Genomic DNA, 15,055 nt, shown 5'->3' with positions numbered 1-15,055 from the left:
ATTACGGAGAGGTCCTAGACAGCAACTATGTCTCCAATGCAATATGTGTCCTGACTTCTTAACTGCTGGTACCAAAATGTTGAATGTTGATCCAAGTAAGAAGAAATCATTTACAATTTCAAACCTTTCTCCATTTATCATGTTGACTACTGGCACAATGGTGAGGACTTTCGTCTTCTTGATGTTGAGATTTAATCTATATTAAAGGTTGTAGTCCTTGACCTTTTGCAGCAAGCATTTCAAGTCCTAATTTTTAGGGGGGAAAAAGTGTGTCATGTGCATAACACAGAAATAGATCATGAGGCTTCGTCTCTCATACTTTGGACATGATGCTAGAAGAGGTTATTCCTCCGAAAGGGTTGGAAGGTTGGAAAGCCAGTGAAAGAGAGGAGGACCCTCAATGAGATGAGTTGACACAGTGACTGCAGCAATGGGTTCAAGTGTGTCAGAGATGATGAGAATGGTACAAGACAGGGTTCAGGTCTGTTTTCATGGGATCGCTATGAACCCTATTTGACTCAAAGGCACCTACCAACAATAACGACAATTTTACTTACAAGGAGCCCTGGTAGTTTGTCTTAGTTACTTAATGCTAAAATAAGAGAAGTACCACAAGTAGATGGTTTTATCAAGTAGAGATTTATTTTCTTGTAATAAGAGGTTGTTGTTGTTGATTGCCTTCAAGAGGTTAGAAGTCCAAATTCAGAATGCCAGCTCTAGTGGAAGGTCCACTCTCTGACATGGTGGAGCAAAATCCTTGTTTCTTTCAGTATCTGTGAGAGAAGGAGGCAGAAGAAATATACTGATGTGAAGTCATATGAACGGCTACTGAAAAGGATGTAAATGATGGGAGAATGGAAGCCATATATAAAATGATAGAGAGCCAGAAGAGATATACTGATACTTAAGAACATGAACAGCTTGGAAAAAATTGCAAAAGATGGAAGAAAGAAATTAAACTAAAGAGATTAAAAAAAAAGTTAAAAAGATAATCACAAGACAGAAGAGGTACAGCCAACATAGTACTGGAAATAACATGGAAATGCAATTCGGAATATCAAGACCAAAATGGCTGAAGTTTTCAATATGCTGGAAGGATAAAAAGCAGAACAAAAGAGATGAAACAGAGAGTCAATGACTCAGAGATAAGAACCTCAATGGGAACATACTAGAAGAAAAATCAGAGAAGAGAAGAAGGAAAAGGAAAAACCAAACAACCCAAAACATCAGAATCATGTGGGATAACATCAAAAGGAACAACATAAATATGATTAGACTTCTAGAACACTAGACTGACAGAGAAAGCACTGAGAAAATTGTGTAAGAACTACTAGAAAAAAACTTTCCAGGTATTATGAAGAATGAGGATCCATATTCAAGAAACTCAGCAAACACCAAAAAGACTAGACCTCAAGAGAAAAACCTCAAGACACATCATAGTCAAATTCTCCAAAATAAAAGATAAGGATAGACTACTAAAAGCAGCATAAGAAAAACAGAGTCACCTATAAAGGAAAAACAATTAGATTAAATTCTTATTTCTCAGCAGAATGCATGCAAGTAAGAAGACAATGGGATGACATATACAAAAGACTGAAAGAAAACAACTGATAGCTGAGGATCCTGTGCCCAGCAAAGCTATCCATTAAATATCATGTAGAAATTAGGTCATCTGTAGAAAACCAGGAACTTAGGTAATTTGTGAAAACAAGACCAACTGTACAAGAAGTTCTAAGGCCTTCACATAGAGACCCCAAAGGAAAGAAGATGGACAATAGTAACCAGAAACAACAGAAAAAGAAACACAGCAAAATGGAAATTATAAAACCTGGCCTGTACCAATGTCAGATGGATCTTGGCAGAAAGCAGAGAGTACTAGAAGAATTACAACAAATTGTGGTTAACGTTGAGGAACATGGGAATCCCAGAACACTTGGTTGTGCTTAAGCAAAACCTGTACGTGCACAGAGGAAGCATTCCTCAGAACAGAGCAAAGAAACATTGTATTGTTCAAAATCAAGAGAGGTGTGTGTCAGGGATGCATCCTATCCCCATACCATTTCAATCTCTATGCAGAACAGATGATTGGGGAAGCAGGGCTTTATGAGGAGGAATGTGACATAAAGATTGAACATTCACAAAAAACTTATGATATGCAAATGACACAATCTTGCTTGCTAAAACTGAAGAAAACCTGAACCACTTGCTGCAGAAGGTCAAGGACTGTAGTCTTCAATATGGATTGAATCTCAACATCAAGAAAACAAAGATTCTCACCACTGGGCCAACTGGCAGCACCATGATAAATGGAGAAGAGATTGAGGCTGTTAGCAATTACAGTTTGTTTGGCTCCACAATCAACACTCTTAACAACAGCAGTCAGGAGATCAAAAGACAAACTGCATTGGGAAAATCTGCTGTCAGGAACCTTCCAGAGTGCTGAAAAGCAACAATGTCAGTCTAGAAACTAAAGGGTGCCTAATGTAGGCCATGGTCTTCACAATTACTTCTTATGCCTCAGAGAACTGGACAATGACTAAGGATGACAGAAAAAGAATCGGTGCCTTCGAGTTGTGGTGCTGGAGAAGTCCTGAATACACGATGGACTGCCAAGAAAACAAATAGGTCTATCTTGGAGAGGGTGAAACCAAGTCTCTCCTTGGAGGCTAGGATTTTGAAGCTCTGTCTCACATACTTTGGGCATGTAGCCAGGAGAGACCAGTCCTTGGAGAAGGACATCATGCTCAGAAAAGTGGAGGAACAGCACAGGAGAGGAAGACCCGGAGGAGATGGACAGTAACTGGGGCAATGGGGGTTGGTGTGTCAGAATGAATGAGACTGGCTCAGGATAGGCAAGGGGTCACTATGGGTCAGAGGCAACTCAATGGAATATAACAACAAAAACAGTAACAAAGTGAATGTGTTACATGTACCAATTAAGAGGAAAAAAAGTAGCAGAACGGATAAAAAACCCCAAAGTCCATCAAATTCGGTCTATAAAAGACACATCTAAAACATGAGAATAAAGATTAAAAACCAAAAGGTGGGGGAGAAAACCATACCAAGCAAATTACACTCAGAAAAAAAGCAGGAGTGGCAATACTTATCTCTGATAAAATAGATTCCGAATGAAAAGCACCTTAAAATATACGGAAGGACATTTTATAATGATTAAAGGTACAACAGATCAAGAAGACATAACCTTGGTCAACATCTCTACACCAAATGACAGACCTGTAAAATACATAAACCACTGGTCAACAGACTTGAACAAAGAAGACGCACCGCAATAGTGGTAGAAGACTTTAACACACCACACTGACCAAAGAACAGATGAACAGGGAAATAACTTAATGAAGATGAAGAAGATCTAAATTATACAGACAACTCAATCTTGTGGACATATTCAGGGTACTGCACTGAAATAAAAGTTAATTTACTTTCTTCTTACATGCACATGGTATATTCTCTAGAGCTGATTATATATTAGGACACAAAGCAAGCCTCAATAAATAAAAAACACTGAAATAATACGAAGTATCTTTTCAGACCTGTAAAAACTACAAGACTCAAATGAATACAGCTACATATGATCTTTACCAACTTCACAAAGGGGAACTGATCCTGTCAACAGCATCAACAACACAAATCCAATTCCTATGAGGCCAGATATGTCAACCACGTCTTTCTACTCATTTCAACACCAATCTTACTGTTTTGCATGGTCTGAAATCCAATGTGGTAGCTCACAAACCACAGTGAACCATACTGGCAAAGTTAAAGGGCTATTATTAAGGTTAGTAGCAAAATACAGTCAAGATAGCTTCCAAAATGTGTTCTCAGGCACGTAAGCCTTGAGCCTTATGGCTTTAGGCCTGAGTTAAAAAGTTCTCAGTCCTGCCAATACTGACTCTCCCCACCCCTTCCAAATTATCCAACAAACCTAGGCAAAGGCTCTTAGGTTACCTCTGGTTTTTTCCATGGAGGGCATCAGTCCCAAGGTAGGTCTATTTCATATTAGTTTTCTGGTTTGGCCATAGTTTCTACTGCTGGAGCTGGAGCAAGAATTTCTAGGCCCGAAAGACATGCTTCTTTCTCTTTCTTCTTCTTTTTTGTTGATGGGGAAAATGATTCTCTTCCTACTGCTGGATTGTTCACTTGAATGGCTAGACTAGCCAATCCCCTTGTAGAGTGGTGAGACTGACCTATCACATTGTGGATTGGTGAGACAGCCAATCCTCTTGTGGATAAACTAACACATCCTATTTGCATATTACTGCAATCCTCACGGTCAAGTTGGGCAATGGGTAGGAAATTCATATTGAAAGACAAACTCTTAACTCCACAAGACCACAATACCATTAAACTAGAAATTAACAACTAGAGGGTAAACTATAAAACTGTCCACTTGAAAGCTAAAATCCTGCTAGAACATAAGTGGGTTATATAAGAAATATAAAAGTTTCTCACAACAAATGATAATGAAAACACAACATTCCAAAATCTCTCAGATATAGTTCATAGTAATAAGAAAGCAAATAAAAGAAAGAAGTCAAATTAGTGACCTCCATCAAACAGAAAAAGAGTAACAATCTAACCCCACAGCCTCTAGAAGAAAGGAAATTATAAGGACAAAAGCTGAAACCAATGAGACAGAAAACAGAAAAACAAGTGAAATCATCAACAAAACCAGGAGTTGGTTCTTTGAAAGGGTCAATAAAATAGACAAACTATTGGCAAACTTAAAAAAGGAAAGGAAAAGAAGACACATACCAAAAAACGAAATAACAACAACAACAAAAAAGCCCCAACAACAAAACAATGAAAAGACACAAATAATTCCACTAAAAAATGATAGAGGTGACATAATAGCAGTTCCAAATAAAATTAAATCTATAATAAGAGAATATTATAATAAGTTATGACTCGATGGCACATAACAACAACAACAACACACTCTGATTTGGAAGCAGGAGTGGCATCCACTAAACAACATGCCTCTGGAAACTTTATGAACTTTGAGAAATGACAATAGTTATAGAAAGGCTTCAGGTCTTTTGCTCATAAGGTCACTATGAATTGTGTTTGACTCGACAGAAAACAACAACAACAACAACAAACTGATAAATTTGAAAACCTAATGACCATCAACAAATTCCTTGAAACTCATATGCGATCCAGACTGACATAGACAGATGTAAAATACTGGAAAAGATCCTTCAAAGAAGAAGAAATTGAGAAGACTCCCCAACAAAAAAAAAGTTCTTGACCAGATGGCTTCATGGTTGAATTCTACCAAACATTCAGAAAATATCCATCACCAATTTTACTGACATTATTTTTAAAAGTGGTAGAAGAAGGAAAAAAAAAAAAAGTGGTAGAAGGAAAACTCCCAGAGTCATTCCAAGAATTCTGAAGCACAACCATAATACCAAAACCACACAGATATTACAAAAATAAATAAATAAATAAATAAATAAAATAAAATAATACCAGTATCTATCATGAATATAGATGCAAAAATTCTTAATAAAATCTTGGTCAACAGAACCCAACAGTATATATAAAAAAGAAGTCATCATTACCAAGAGGGGTTTATAATAGGTATGTAAGTATGGTTTAACCTAACAAAAACAATCAATGTAATTCTTCACATTAACAAAGCACAGAACAAGAACCATGTGATCATGCAGAAAAGGCCTCCCACAAAATCCAGCAGTACTTTCTGGATAAAACAGTCAGCAAAATAGGAATAGAAGATAATTTCTTCAACAAAGAGAAAAGTATACACACAAAACCAAGAGCCAAAATCATTCTCAATGGAGAAATAAGAAGTAGCAACATTTAACAATAAATATTGGAGAGGATGTGAAGAGATTGAACATCTTGTATACTGTTGGTGGCATTGTAAAATGGTATAACCACTCTGGAAAGCAGTTTGGTGTTTCTTCAAAAAGTTGAACACAGAAACTCCATATAACCCAGTTACTCCACTACTAAAATATACCTCAAAGAAATTAGAACTGAGACAAAAATGGAGATTTGTAACCAATGTTCATAGCAGCATTATTCACAATAGCAAGAACAAGGAAACAGCCCAAATATCTGTCAACAATTGAATGGATTGAGAAATTGTGGTACATTAAAAAAATGGAATACTATGCGGCACTTAGGAGCAATGATTTAGGATAAAATATTATATGATATGGTAGAGGCTAGAGAGCATTATGTCTAGTGAACTAATTCAGTCTCATAAGGACAAATACTGCATAAAACCATTATTATAAAAATATAAGGATAATTAGTAAGATGTGTATAAAAGTCCAAAGGGGGTAATCAGACTGAGGAAGGGTCACAGAGTTTGGTGGGTGGAGGGAGAGGGTGAAGAAATTAGGAAAGATCCAGTGGGCACCTGAAAAGTCAGGGTAATGGTGGGCACAGATCAATGGTGATTAATTTTATAAAACACAAATATATATGAATGATCGCGTGAAACACAATGTGAATAAAAGAATGTGTTAAACACAATGTATAAGAATAAAACACAATGTATCATTTTCTTATAAAGACAGATTAAAGAACTCGCTTCTCCTAATGCTTGTTTTCAAATTATTGGTATAAATTTACTAGATAAATAATTCTCTGTTTTGCCCAACATGAAATAATCTGTGAAAGATTTCCAAGATAAAAGTCTTTCTTGTTCAATTTCCAGAAATAAATACTCTTTAGCTCTCTAGAGTATACATTAAAGAATAAAGTGGAAAAAAAAGAATAAAATACAATGTAAAGAAAAATTTAAATAAAAACATAATGTATATAAATTTTAAGTGCAAACCAATATAAATTTTTTTTTAAAGTTACTTTAAAAATCTGCATTTAAAAGACATAGCATTCCTAGAATATTACCTAATAAAAGGTACCCTTAAGTCATTCATGGAATGAAGGGCTGCATATGCTCCTTGCTCATCCCACCACTTGTGAGCCAGGGTCTGAAACATTTTTACTTCATTCTTGTCTACAGTGGTTTGTGAAGTACTGTACTGTCTTATTTCAGGGTACCTAAGGGGTCAAAATGAAAAGCCAGGTAAAGAATAGTATTCTTAAAAGCATAACAGTGAATAAATAATGCAGAAAGATACTCTCATTTTTATTAGAGTCTGAATATAGAAAGAAAATCACATTTTCTTTCAAATTGTTTATAACTATGTAGTTTCAGATATGCAACAAAATAAGTTTGCTTTTAAATCAAGTTATAATTAAAATAGAAATTTATAAAATTTAGCCTTATGAGTTCCATTTAATAATAAGAGTAGTAGTAGAACAGCAATGATATATGTCAGTCTGGAAATTAAGGTGAGTCTGATCCAGGCTATAGTCTTTGCAATTACTTGCTATGTGTCAGAAAGCTGGACTATGACTAGGAGAATTGATGTCTTTGCACTACGGTGCTGAAGAAGAGTACTGAATGCTAGGAGAACAAACAGGTTCAACCTACAGTGGGTGAAACCAGGCTGCTCCTTGGAGGCAAGGATTCTGAAGCTTCATCTGACATACTTCAGATATGTTGCAAGGAGGGACCAATCCTTGGAGAGGGACATCATGCTTGGGAGGGTGGAGGGACAGTGCAGGAGAGGAAGACCCTTTATGAGGTGGACTGACTCAGTGACTGTGGTAATGGGGGTTGGTATGTCAGGGACAATAAGATTGGCACAGGATAGAGCAGGGTTTAGACCCTGTTATACATAGAGTCACTATGAGTCCCAAGCGACGGCATGTTAACAATAACAGTAGTAGTAGTAGTATTAGCTGTTGTTTTTAGGAATCACTGAGTCAGCTCCAACTCAGAGTGAACTCATAGTATAACAAAAAGATACACTACTTGGTCTTGTGTCATTCTGACAATCTCTGTGGTGCTGTGCCAACTGTTGCAGCCACTGTCTTAAGCCATGTCTCTGAAAGCTTCCCCCTCCCCCCACCCCACTACTCTCCACTTTACCAAACATGAATTTTTCTTCAGGGACTGGGCCCTGCTGATAACATGCCCAAAGTATATAAAACTATTAAGCTAGGTATGGAGAAGTTATTTAGCCCTGACACATACCCTTCCTAATTTTAACCACACATTGTTCACGTGCTTTGTTTGGACAAAAGCTTCTTGATCTAAGTATAGATTTTGCATGAGAACAATTAAGTATTCTGGGATTCCTATTCTTCTCAATGTTAGTCATAGTCTGTCATGATCCACACAGTCAAATGCCTTTGCATAGTCAATTAAACACAAATAGATATTTGTATTCTCTGATTTCAGTCAGGATCCATCTGATATCAGCAATAATATTCTTGGTGCCACAGCCTCTTCTAAATCCTGCTTGAACTTCTAGCTTTTTAAAGATGATCTTCAGCAATATTTTGCTTTCATGTGATATTAATGATATTGTTCGATAACTTCCACATTCTGTTAGATCACTTTTCTTGGGAATGGGAACAAATGTGGATCTCTTCCAGTCAGTCAGCCAGGTCCTCCAAATTTCCTGGCACAGACTGGTGAGCATGGAGTTGAAACATGTCAATTGGTACCCCGTTGATTCCCAAGTCCTTATTTTTTTGCAAATGCCTTCAGTGTAGCTAGAACTTTTTCCTTCATTGCCATTGGTTCTTGTACATATGGTACTTTCTGAATTTTTTCAATGTCAATTCTTTTTGGTACAGTGACTCTGTGTATTCCTTCCATCTTCTTTTGTGGGAACATGAAAATAGGGTATGTACACTTTAATGAAGGGATTAGCCAATTTTACCATCACTCCAGGCTTTCAATACGGGTTGATCTCAAAATCAAGAAAACAAAAATCATTGCCACTGGACTGATAGGCAATATCAAAGGACTGAGACTGTCCACAACTTCATTTTATTTGGATCTACAGTCAATACACTAGGTACAAGCAGTCAGGCAATATGGAAATGTGTTGTACTGGGAAGGTCTGTAATCAGGGACTTCTCCAAATTACTGAGGAATGATGCCAGTTTGAGGACTAATGTGTGCCTCATTAGAGTTATGGTCTTTTCAGTCACTTGCTATGCATCTGAGAGCTGGAAAATGAATAAGGATGGCAGTAGGAGAATTGATGCCTTTGAACTGTGGTTTTAGAGTAGAGTGCTAAAGATCCCATGGAATTCCAAAAGAACAATCAGATATGTCTTAGGGAAGGTGCAGCTAGAGTGTTCCTTAGAGGCAAAGATGAAGCTTTGTCTCACATACGTTAGGCATGTTGCTAGGAGAGGCTATTCCTTGGAAAGGGACAACCACTTGGAAAAGCAGAGGTATGGTGAAGGAGAGGAAGATCTTCAACCAGGTGGGTTTACACAGTCACTGCAGTAATGAGCTTGAGTGTGTCAGAGATTGTGATGAAGGCACAGGATAGAAAAGTATTCAAATCAGTTGTTCACAGGGTTGTTAGCAGTCGTACTTAGCTTGACAGCGTCTAACAGTAACACAACAATAACCAGGCATAAATGGAGCAGTTTGGGGATAAAAAATGGGACTCTCTATACAAGCAAGAGAGAGGAAGCAGAGAATGCATCACATGCCTTTCAGGGCCATCGGTTTGAATACACCAATTGCTCTGCGGGAGAAAGATGAGCTCTCTCCCCTGTGATTCACAGCTTCTAAAAACCCAGTGGAGGATTAGCAATGAGTCAGAACACACACAAGAGGTCTTCGTAACACTGAGCTAAAGCACTCCGGTTAAAATTCAAAGGCTTGCAAGCATGACTGGGAAGCTGTCCTGGCTGACATACTGTAACCTATTGTTTGCAATAACAATATTAATATTAGCTTCCCTAATAAACCCCATAACCATAAATGTAAATGCTACGAAACCTTTTCAATGGGTTAGTGGATCCACTAGTAGAGCAATGAGACCCCTGGGAGGGACAACTGTTGTTAGGATCGGTAGAATAAGGTGTGGGAACATAGTGGGCATGTCTGGCCTCAAAGGAATCTGTACTATGTTGTGGATGTTGACTGTTACTCCTTATTTATGGAGTTTATGGAGATCAGCCTATAGCCTTGCAACTTCCACACTAGCCACACTTTTTTTATACACATAGCCTATAAACAGATTTATTTAGTTGCTTATATATGTCATATACAACAACAACAACAACATATATGTCTTCCCTCCCTAAACTCATCTTCAAACTGGTTTTTCCTGGCTCAGTTATGTGAAACTAAATAAACCAGGATGAGCTGGGATTTACAAAATGCAGGTGCCTGAAACAATAACTGAAACAGGGGAAATTATGGGTTAATATTCTGTAAGAAACTTAATTTCTCTCTTAGAAAACAGGGCAGCGTGCACACTCTATAGCAACCCAATCTCTTTCAAAGCAGAGTTGGAAATACTGTTTGTTTCCCTGCTCAAAGATGGAGGCTGACCGAACCACTTGACATATGTGAAATTCTCCACAGTTCAGGCAGTAATGCAGTCTCCCACCTCAGGTTCCAGAAAGGCCTCATTCCACCTCTTCCAAGTTTCCTATTCCTAGACTTCATCCAGTAATTTTTCCCATTTTGGTTATCATTCCAAACAATCATATTTTGCAAATCCAATCTATCTTGGCTTTGCTTTGTCAGCCATGACTGAACAAGTTCAAATGGGTTTGAAGTCCTGCTCTAAACATATATTCCATTACTCTCTTCATCTTCCAACATAAGACATTCAGGCCTTCCTTCAGTTCTTTGAACTGGTCAGGCTGGCTCCTTCCTTAGGCCTTGCAAATTGTGTTCCTTCTGCCTAAAACATTCTTTCCATTTTTTCCTCTTGCCTTCCACATACATCTAATAAATCTCATTCAGCAAATTTCATCTTAAATAGAATATTAGCCTTCTAAGACGTGTCCTCTAGTGCACAAAATGGGACCATGTTTTCCCCTTTGTACTTCTTCACAGAGCTATATGATTACTTGATCACATCTGCCCCTTCCTAGACTAAGTAGGAGGAGTGCAAGCAGGGATTGGCTAACTCACCATTTTATTCCTTGTGCCTATCACAGTTCTTGGAACGTAGCTGGAACTCAGGAAAACATTTGTCAAATAAATCATGAGTGGAAAGGTTCAGAAAAGTATAAACTTCCCCACACTCCAAAAAAATTTTTAATTAAATGAGACCAAACAATAAACCAAAAACGATAGATCCTACACCAAGTTTCATGGCAGAGTATGTTATGGTAAATCCTCCAGAGGACTATTTGGGTAAGAAAACAGGTTGTTAAGTTAGAAAACATCATTATGTTTTACTGTCTTTTTTAATATGGAGAGTAATTCTATATTGGTTACCTTTTTATCCCTTTAGGATTAAAATGTTACTTTTTAAATTGTGGTAAACACGAATGTTACAAAATATTTATCAATAATTCTTCTTTAATATTATGACACTTATCATTTTTTTTATCCTTATTGCAAAGCCTCATGATTAATTTACAAGTGGCTATTCAGTTGACTAAGAATGACTTCACATGTCTAGTCTCAAAGGAGACTGTTAATGAAGAAGCATGCACTCAAAAAAAAAGCTCAACACTATATAATATTTTTCAAAAAAATTACAAACTGATTTATAAAATATGAATGCAAGATATTAATTAGTTCTGCATGACTACCTAAAATATAAACTTATTCCTCTTAACACACTTCTGTCATACACAATAGGCATTTCATTATTTGTGTCCTGCCATAATGATAGTCAACAACCACCACCAAGTCACTGATGCTGAATAAGAACTGATTCATAGCTGATCCTCTCTAACAGGTTCTCAGAGGCTGTAAATCACATAGAATGAAACTGCCATCTTTCTCCTGAAGGAGCAGCTGGTGCATCTGAATCACTTTCCTTTCAGTTAGGAGCCACGAGGCCATCACAGCTATGAAAAAAAGTAAAAAGTCTTTTTCTTAGTAATATAATCTTACATTACAAAGAAAAGCCATCACTGAATTTCTATGCACTGGATATTGTTGTTATTGTTTACTGCTGTCAAGTCGAGCATGACTCATAGCAACCCTATGAACAAAAGGCCTGAAGCCTTTCTATAATTATTGTCATTTCTCTAAGTTCATAAAGTTTTCAGAGGCATGTGGTTTAGGAAGTGGATGCTACTTCTGCTTCCAAACCTGCCTTAAACTGGGAGGTCCACCACATACTGTCCACCATAGGTAGCCAATATAGCATTTGACCTCCAAAGGCACAAGGTTCAGCATCACAGCAAACCCAGATTACCTCAGTGCAGAAAATTGACAGAGGAATGCTGTACAACCTAGAAGAACATTCCTCCAAAATAAAATAACAATAGACCCTTGATCCCAACAGACTTTTAAATGTTTATAAGACTTTATAAATATACACAAAAGGACTGAAGCCTTTCTATTACTATCATCGTTACTCCAAGTTCATAGAGTTTCCAGAGGCATGTGGTTTAGGAAGTGGATGCCACTCCTCCTTCCAAACTTGAATCAATCTTTAATTAATCTGGAAATATAGATAATATTATTCTACCAACTTTTGTGAGCTTGAAAATTTTTCAAATTTAAAAATTATTGAGAAAATAAGATGGTTAAAAATAGTTAAATAAGTAAAAGTAGCCTTAAGCAAAGCACATGTGCTAACATGTACTGACAGGGTTTGTTTAACACAATCACTACTAAACTACCCTTGCATAGAGTACTTTATATGTTTGGCACAGTAATAAACATACTTACATGTATCTTTTAATTTTATTCAAATAGGCAAAGGTCATCACATGGGATTTGAATGCCTGCTTTGGATAGTCATGGGAAACCCATTGTTTAATTTGTTGAGTCCAGCTGAGCTCATTCTCTGAATAACCTAGAAAAAAAAATGACATGTACATGTAAGTATATGAATCTAACAGAATTAATTCTTACTTGACAGTTCTATGTTACACTATAATTGAAAAAGTGTTTTTCTTCTTAATTATGAATTTTACTCTAAAAAAATTAAAAAAGGACAGAGGAGAACTGATGCCTTTGAGCTATGGTGCTAGGGAAGATTATTGAATATACTATGGACTGATAGTAGAACAAACAGGTTCATCCTAGAGGGGGTGAAACCAGGCTGCTTCTCGGAGGCAAGGATTCTGAAACTTCGTCTGACATACTTTGGACATGTTTCAAGGAAGGACCAGTCCTTGGAGAGGGATGTCAAGCTTGGGAGCATGGAGAAACAGCACAAGAAAGGAAGACCTTTGATAAGATGGATTGATTCAGTGACTGGGGTAACGGGGATAGGTGTGTCAGAGACAATTAGATTGGCAAGGAATAGAGCAGGGTATCAGTCTACTGTACACAGGGCTGGAATGAATTGCAAGCAACTCGATGGCACATAGTAACAACAACACATATTCTATCAGCTCATTCTAACAAGACATTTCTGAAACTACAAATTTTAAAAAGCACTGTAGGAGTAAAGTTTGACATTAGTATCTGCAACACAACATGTTGTATAAAATTATTTTTTAAAAAAATATTCAAATAAAAAGTATATTACCTCTTAAAGTAGAACAATATTAATTCTGATATTTGTGAAAAACAATACAAATTCTGTCAATTCCAATTTACAGACTTCACATCAATTATATGAAATGGATTTATACAATTATATGAAATGGATTTATACATATGCCCAGTATCCTTTAATTGACAGGGGAATAAAAACATACAAAACACATACAGAAACACACACATACTTAAATATCTCTTGGAATCCCAACTCATACCCTCATTCTGTTTCTGAATTAACATAGATACTTACTTTATGAACAAGTTACTCTGCTGCAGAATATTCGTTTGTTTAACATTTAGACAAAGTAAGATTCAGAACAAAGAAAATTATCAAGGACAAAGAAGGACACTGTATCAAGAGTACAAGGATATTTCATTAACAAGACAAAACAATACAAAAATGTATACACCAAATAATACAGTATCAAGAACAACAAAGCAAAAATTGACAAAAATTGAAAGAAGAATTAGATGATCTGTAATTATAACTGGGTACTTCAAAAATGTTCTCTAGTAATTGTTAGAATCACTAGGCAGAAAACAAGAAAAGATACACAGGAACTAAATGACATTATCAAGCAGTAAAACTGAAATTTGTAACACATTCCAACCAACAAACAACTGAATGTACCTTCTTTTAAGTGTGCATAGGACATTTATAAAGATAGAATTTTGTCAATTCATAAGGATAGAATATTATTTATTTTATGTCCTTAGCCCAGGATATAAATGTTCACAACCATAAAAGAAGTGAAACATAAAATATAAGATATGTCCTCTGACAATAATGCCAAATAGAAATAGGAGATACCAGGTGGAGCTTCAAATACTTCTAAACAATTAATCAATTAATGAAAAAGTCTCATACACTTTTTAAAACGAAATAATATGTAAAGTGATAATATGTAACACTCTCTGGGCTGCAGCTAAAGCAATATTTCAAGGGAAATTTACAATACTAGATTAGAATAATTTCAAATCAGTAATTTAAGTTTCAACCTCAAGAAATTAAAAAGAAAAACAACTATGAGACATCATCTCACCTCAGTCAGAATAGCAAAATTTAACACAACAGCAAGCAACAAATGCTGGCAAGGTTGTGGAGAAATTGGAACCCTTATTCACTGTTGGTGGGAGTATAAAATGGTGCAACCACTGTGGAAGGAGGTACGGCACTTTCTCAAAAAGTTGCAAATAGAGATACCATTCGACCCAGCAATTCCACTATTGGGAATATGCCCCAAAGAGGCCATAAATGACATTCAAGCAGATATATGCACACCCATGTTTATCACGGCTTTGTCCACAATAGCAAGGAGGTGGAAACAACCTAAGTGCCCATCAACAAACGAATGGATAGAGAAGCTGTGATATACTCACACAATGGTATATTATACTGCACTGAAAAACAAGGAACTCATGCAATATAATTTAAAATGGGTGACCCTGGAGAACATTATGCTGAGTGAAGTATCTCAGTCACAA

At 36.5% G+C, this 15,055-nt stretch overlaps 1 protein-coding gene across 1 annotated transcript in view; it reads right to left on the bottom strand.

Moving 5' to 3' along the window:
- The window catches only part of COQ3 (coenzyme Q3 methyltransferase), a 40,750-nt gene that overhangs the window by 13,314 nt on the left and 12,381 nt on the right, over positions 1–15,055 (bottom strand). Inside the window, exons 2-3 of the mRNA XM_006881238.1 lie at positions 12,749–12,875; positions 6,907–7,059 (exon numbers count right to left, since the gene is read on the bottom strand). Of these exons, the coding sequence (XP_006881300.1) occupies positions 6,907–7,059; positions 12,749–12,875 (280 nt within the window). The remainder of the gene's footprint in view (positions 1–6,906; positions 7,060–12,748; positions 12,876–15,055) is intronic.

This window comes from Elephantulus edwardii, unplaced genomic scaffold (genome assembly GCF_000299155.1).
Source record: "Elephantulus edwardii isolate Elephantulus edwardi_28Jun2011 unplaced genomic scaffold, EleEdw1.0 scaffold00013, whole genome shotgun sequence".
NCBI classification, from domain to species: domain Eukaryota; kingdom Metazoa; phylum Chordata; class Mammalia; order Macroscelidea; family Macroscelididae; genus Elephantulus; species Elephantulus edwardii.
Note: the sequence above shows the minus strand (reverse complement) of the source record. Positions and strands in the feature narration are given on the sequence as shown.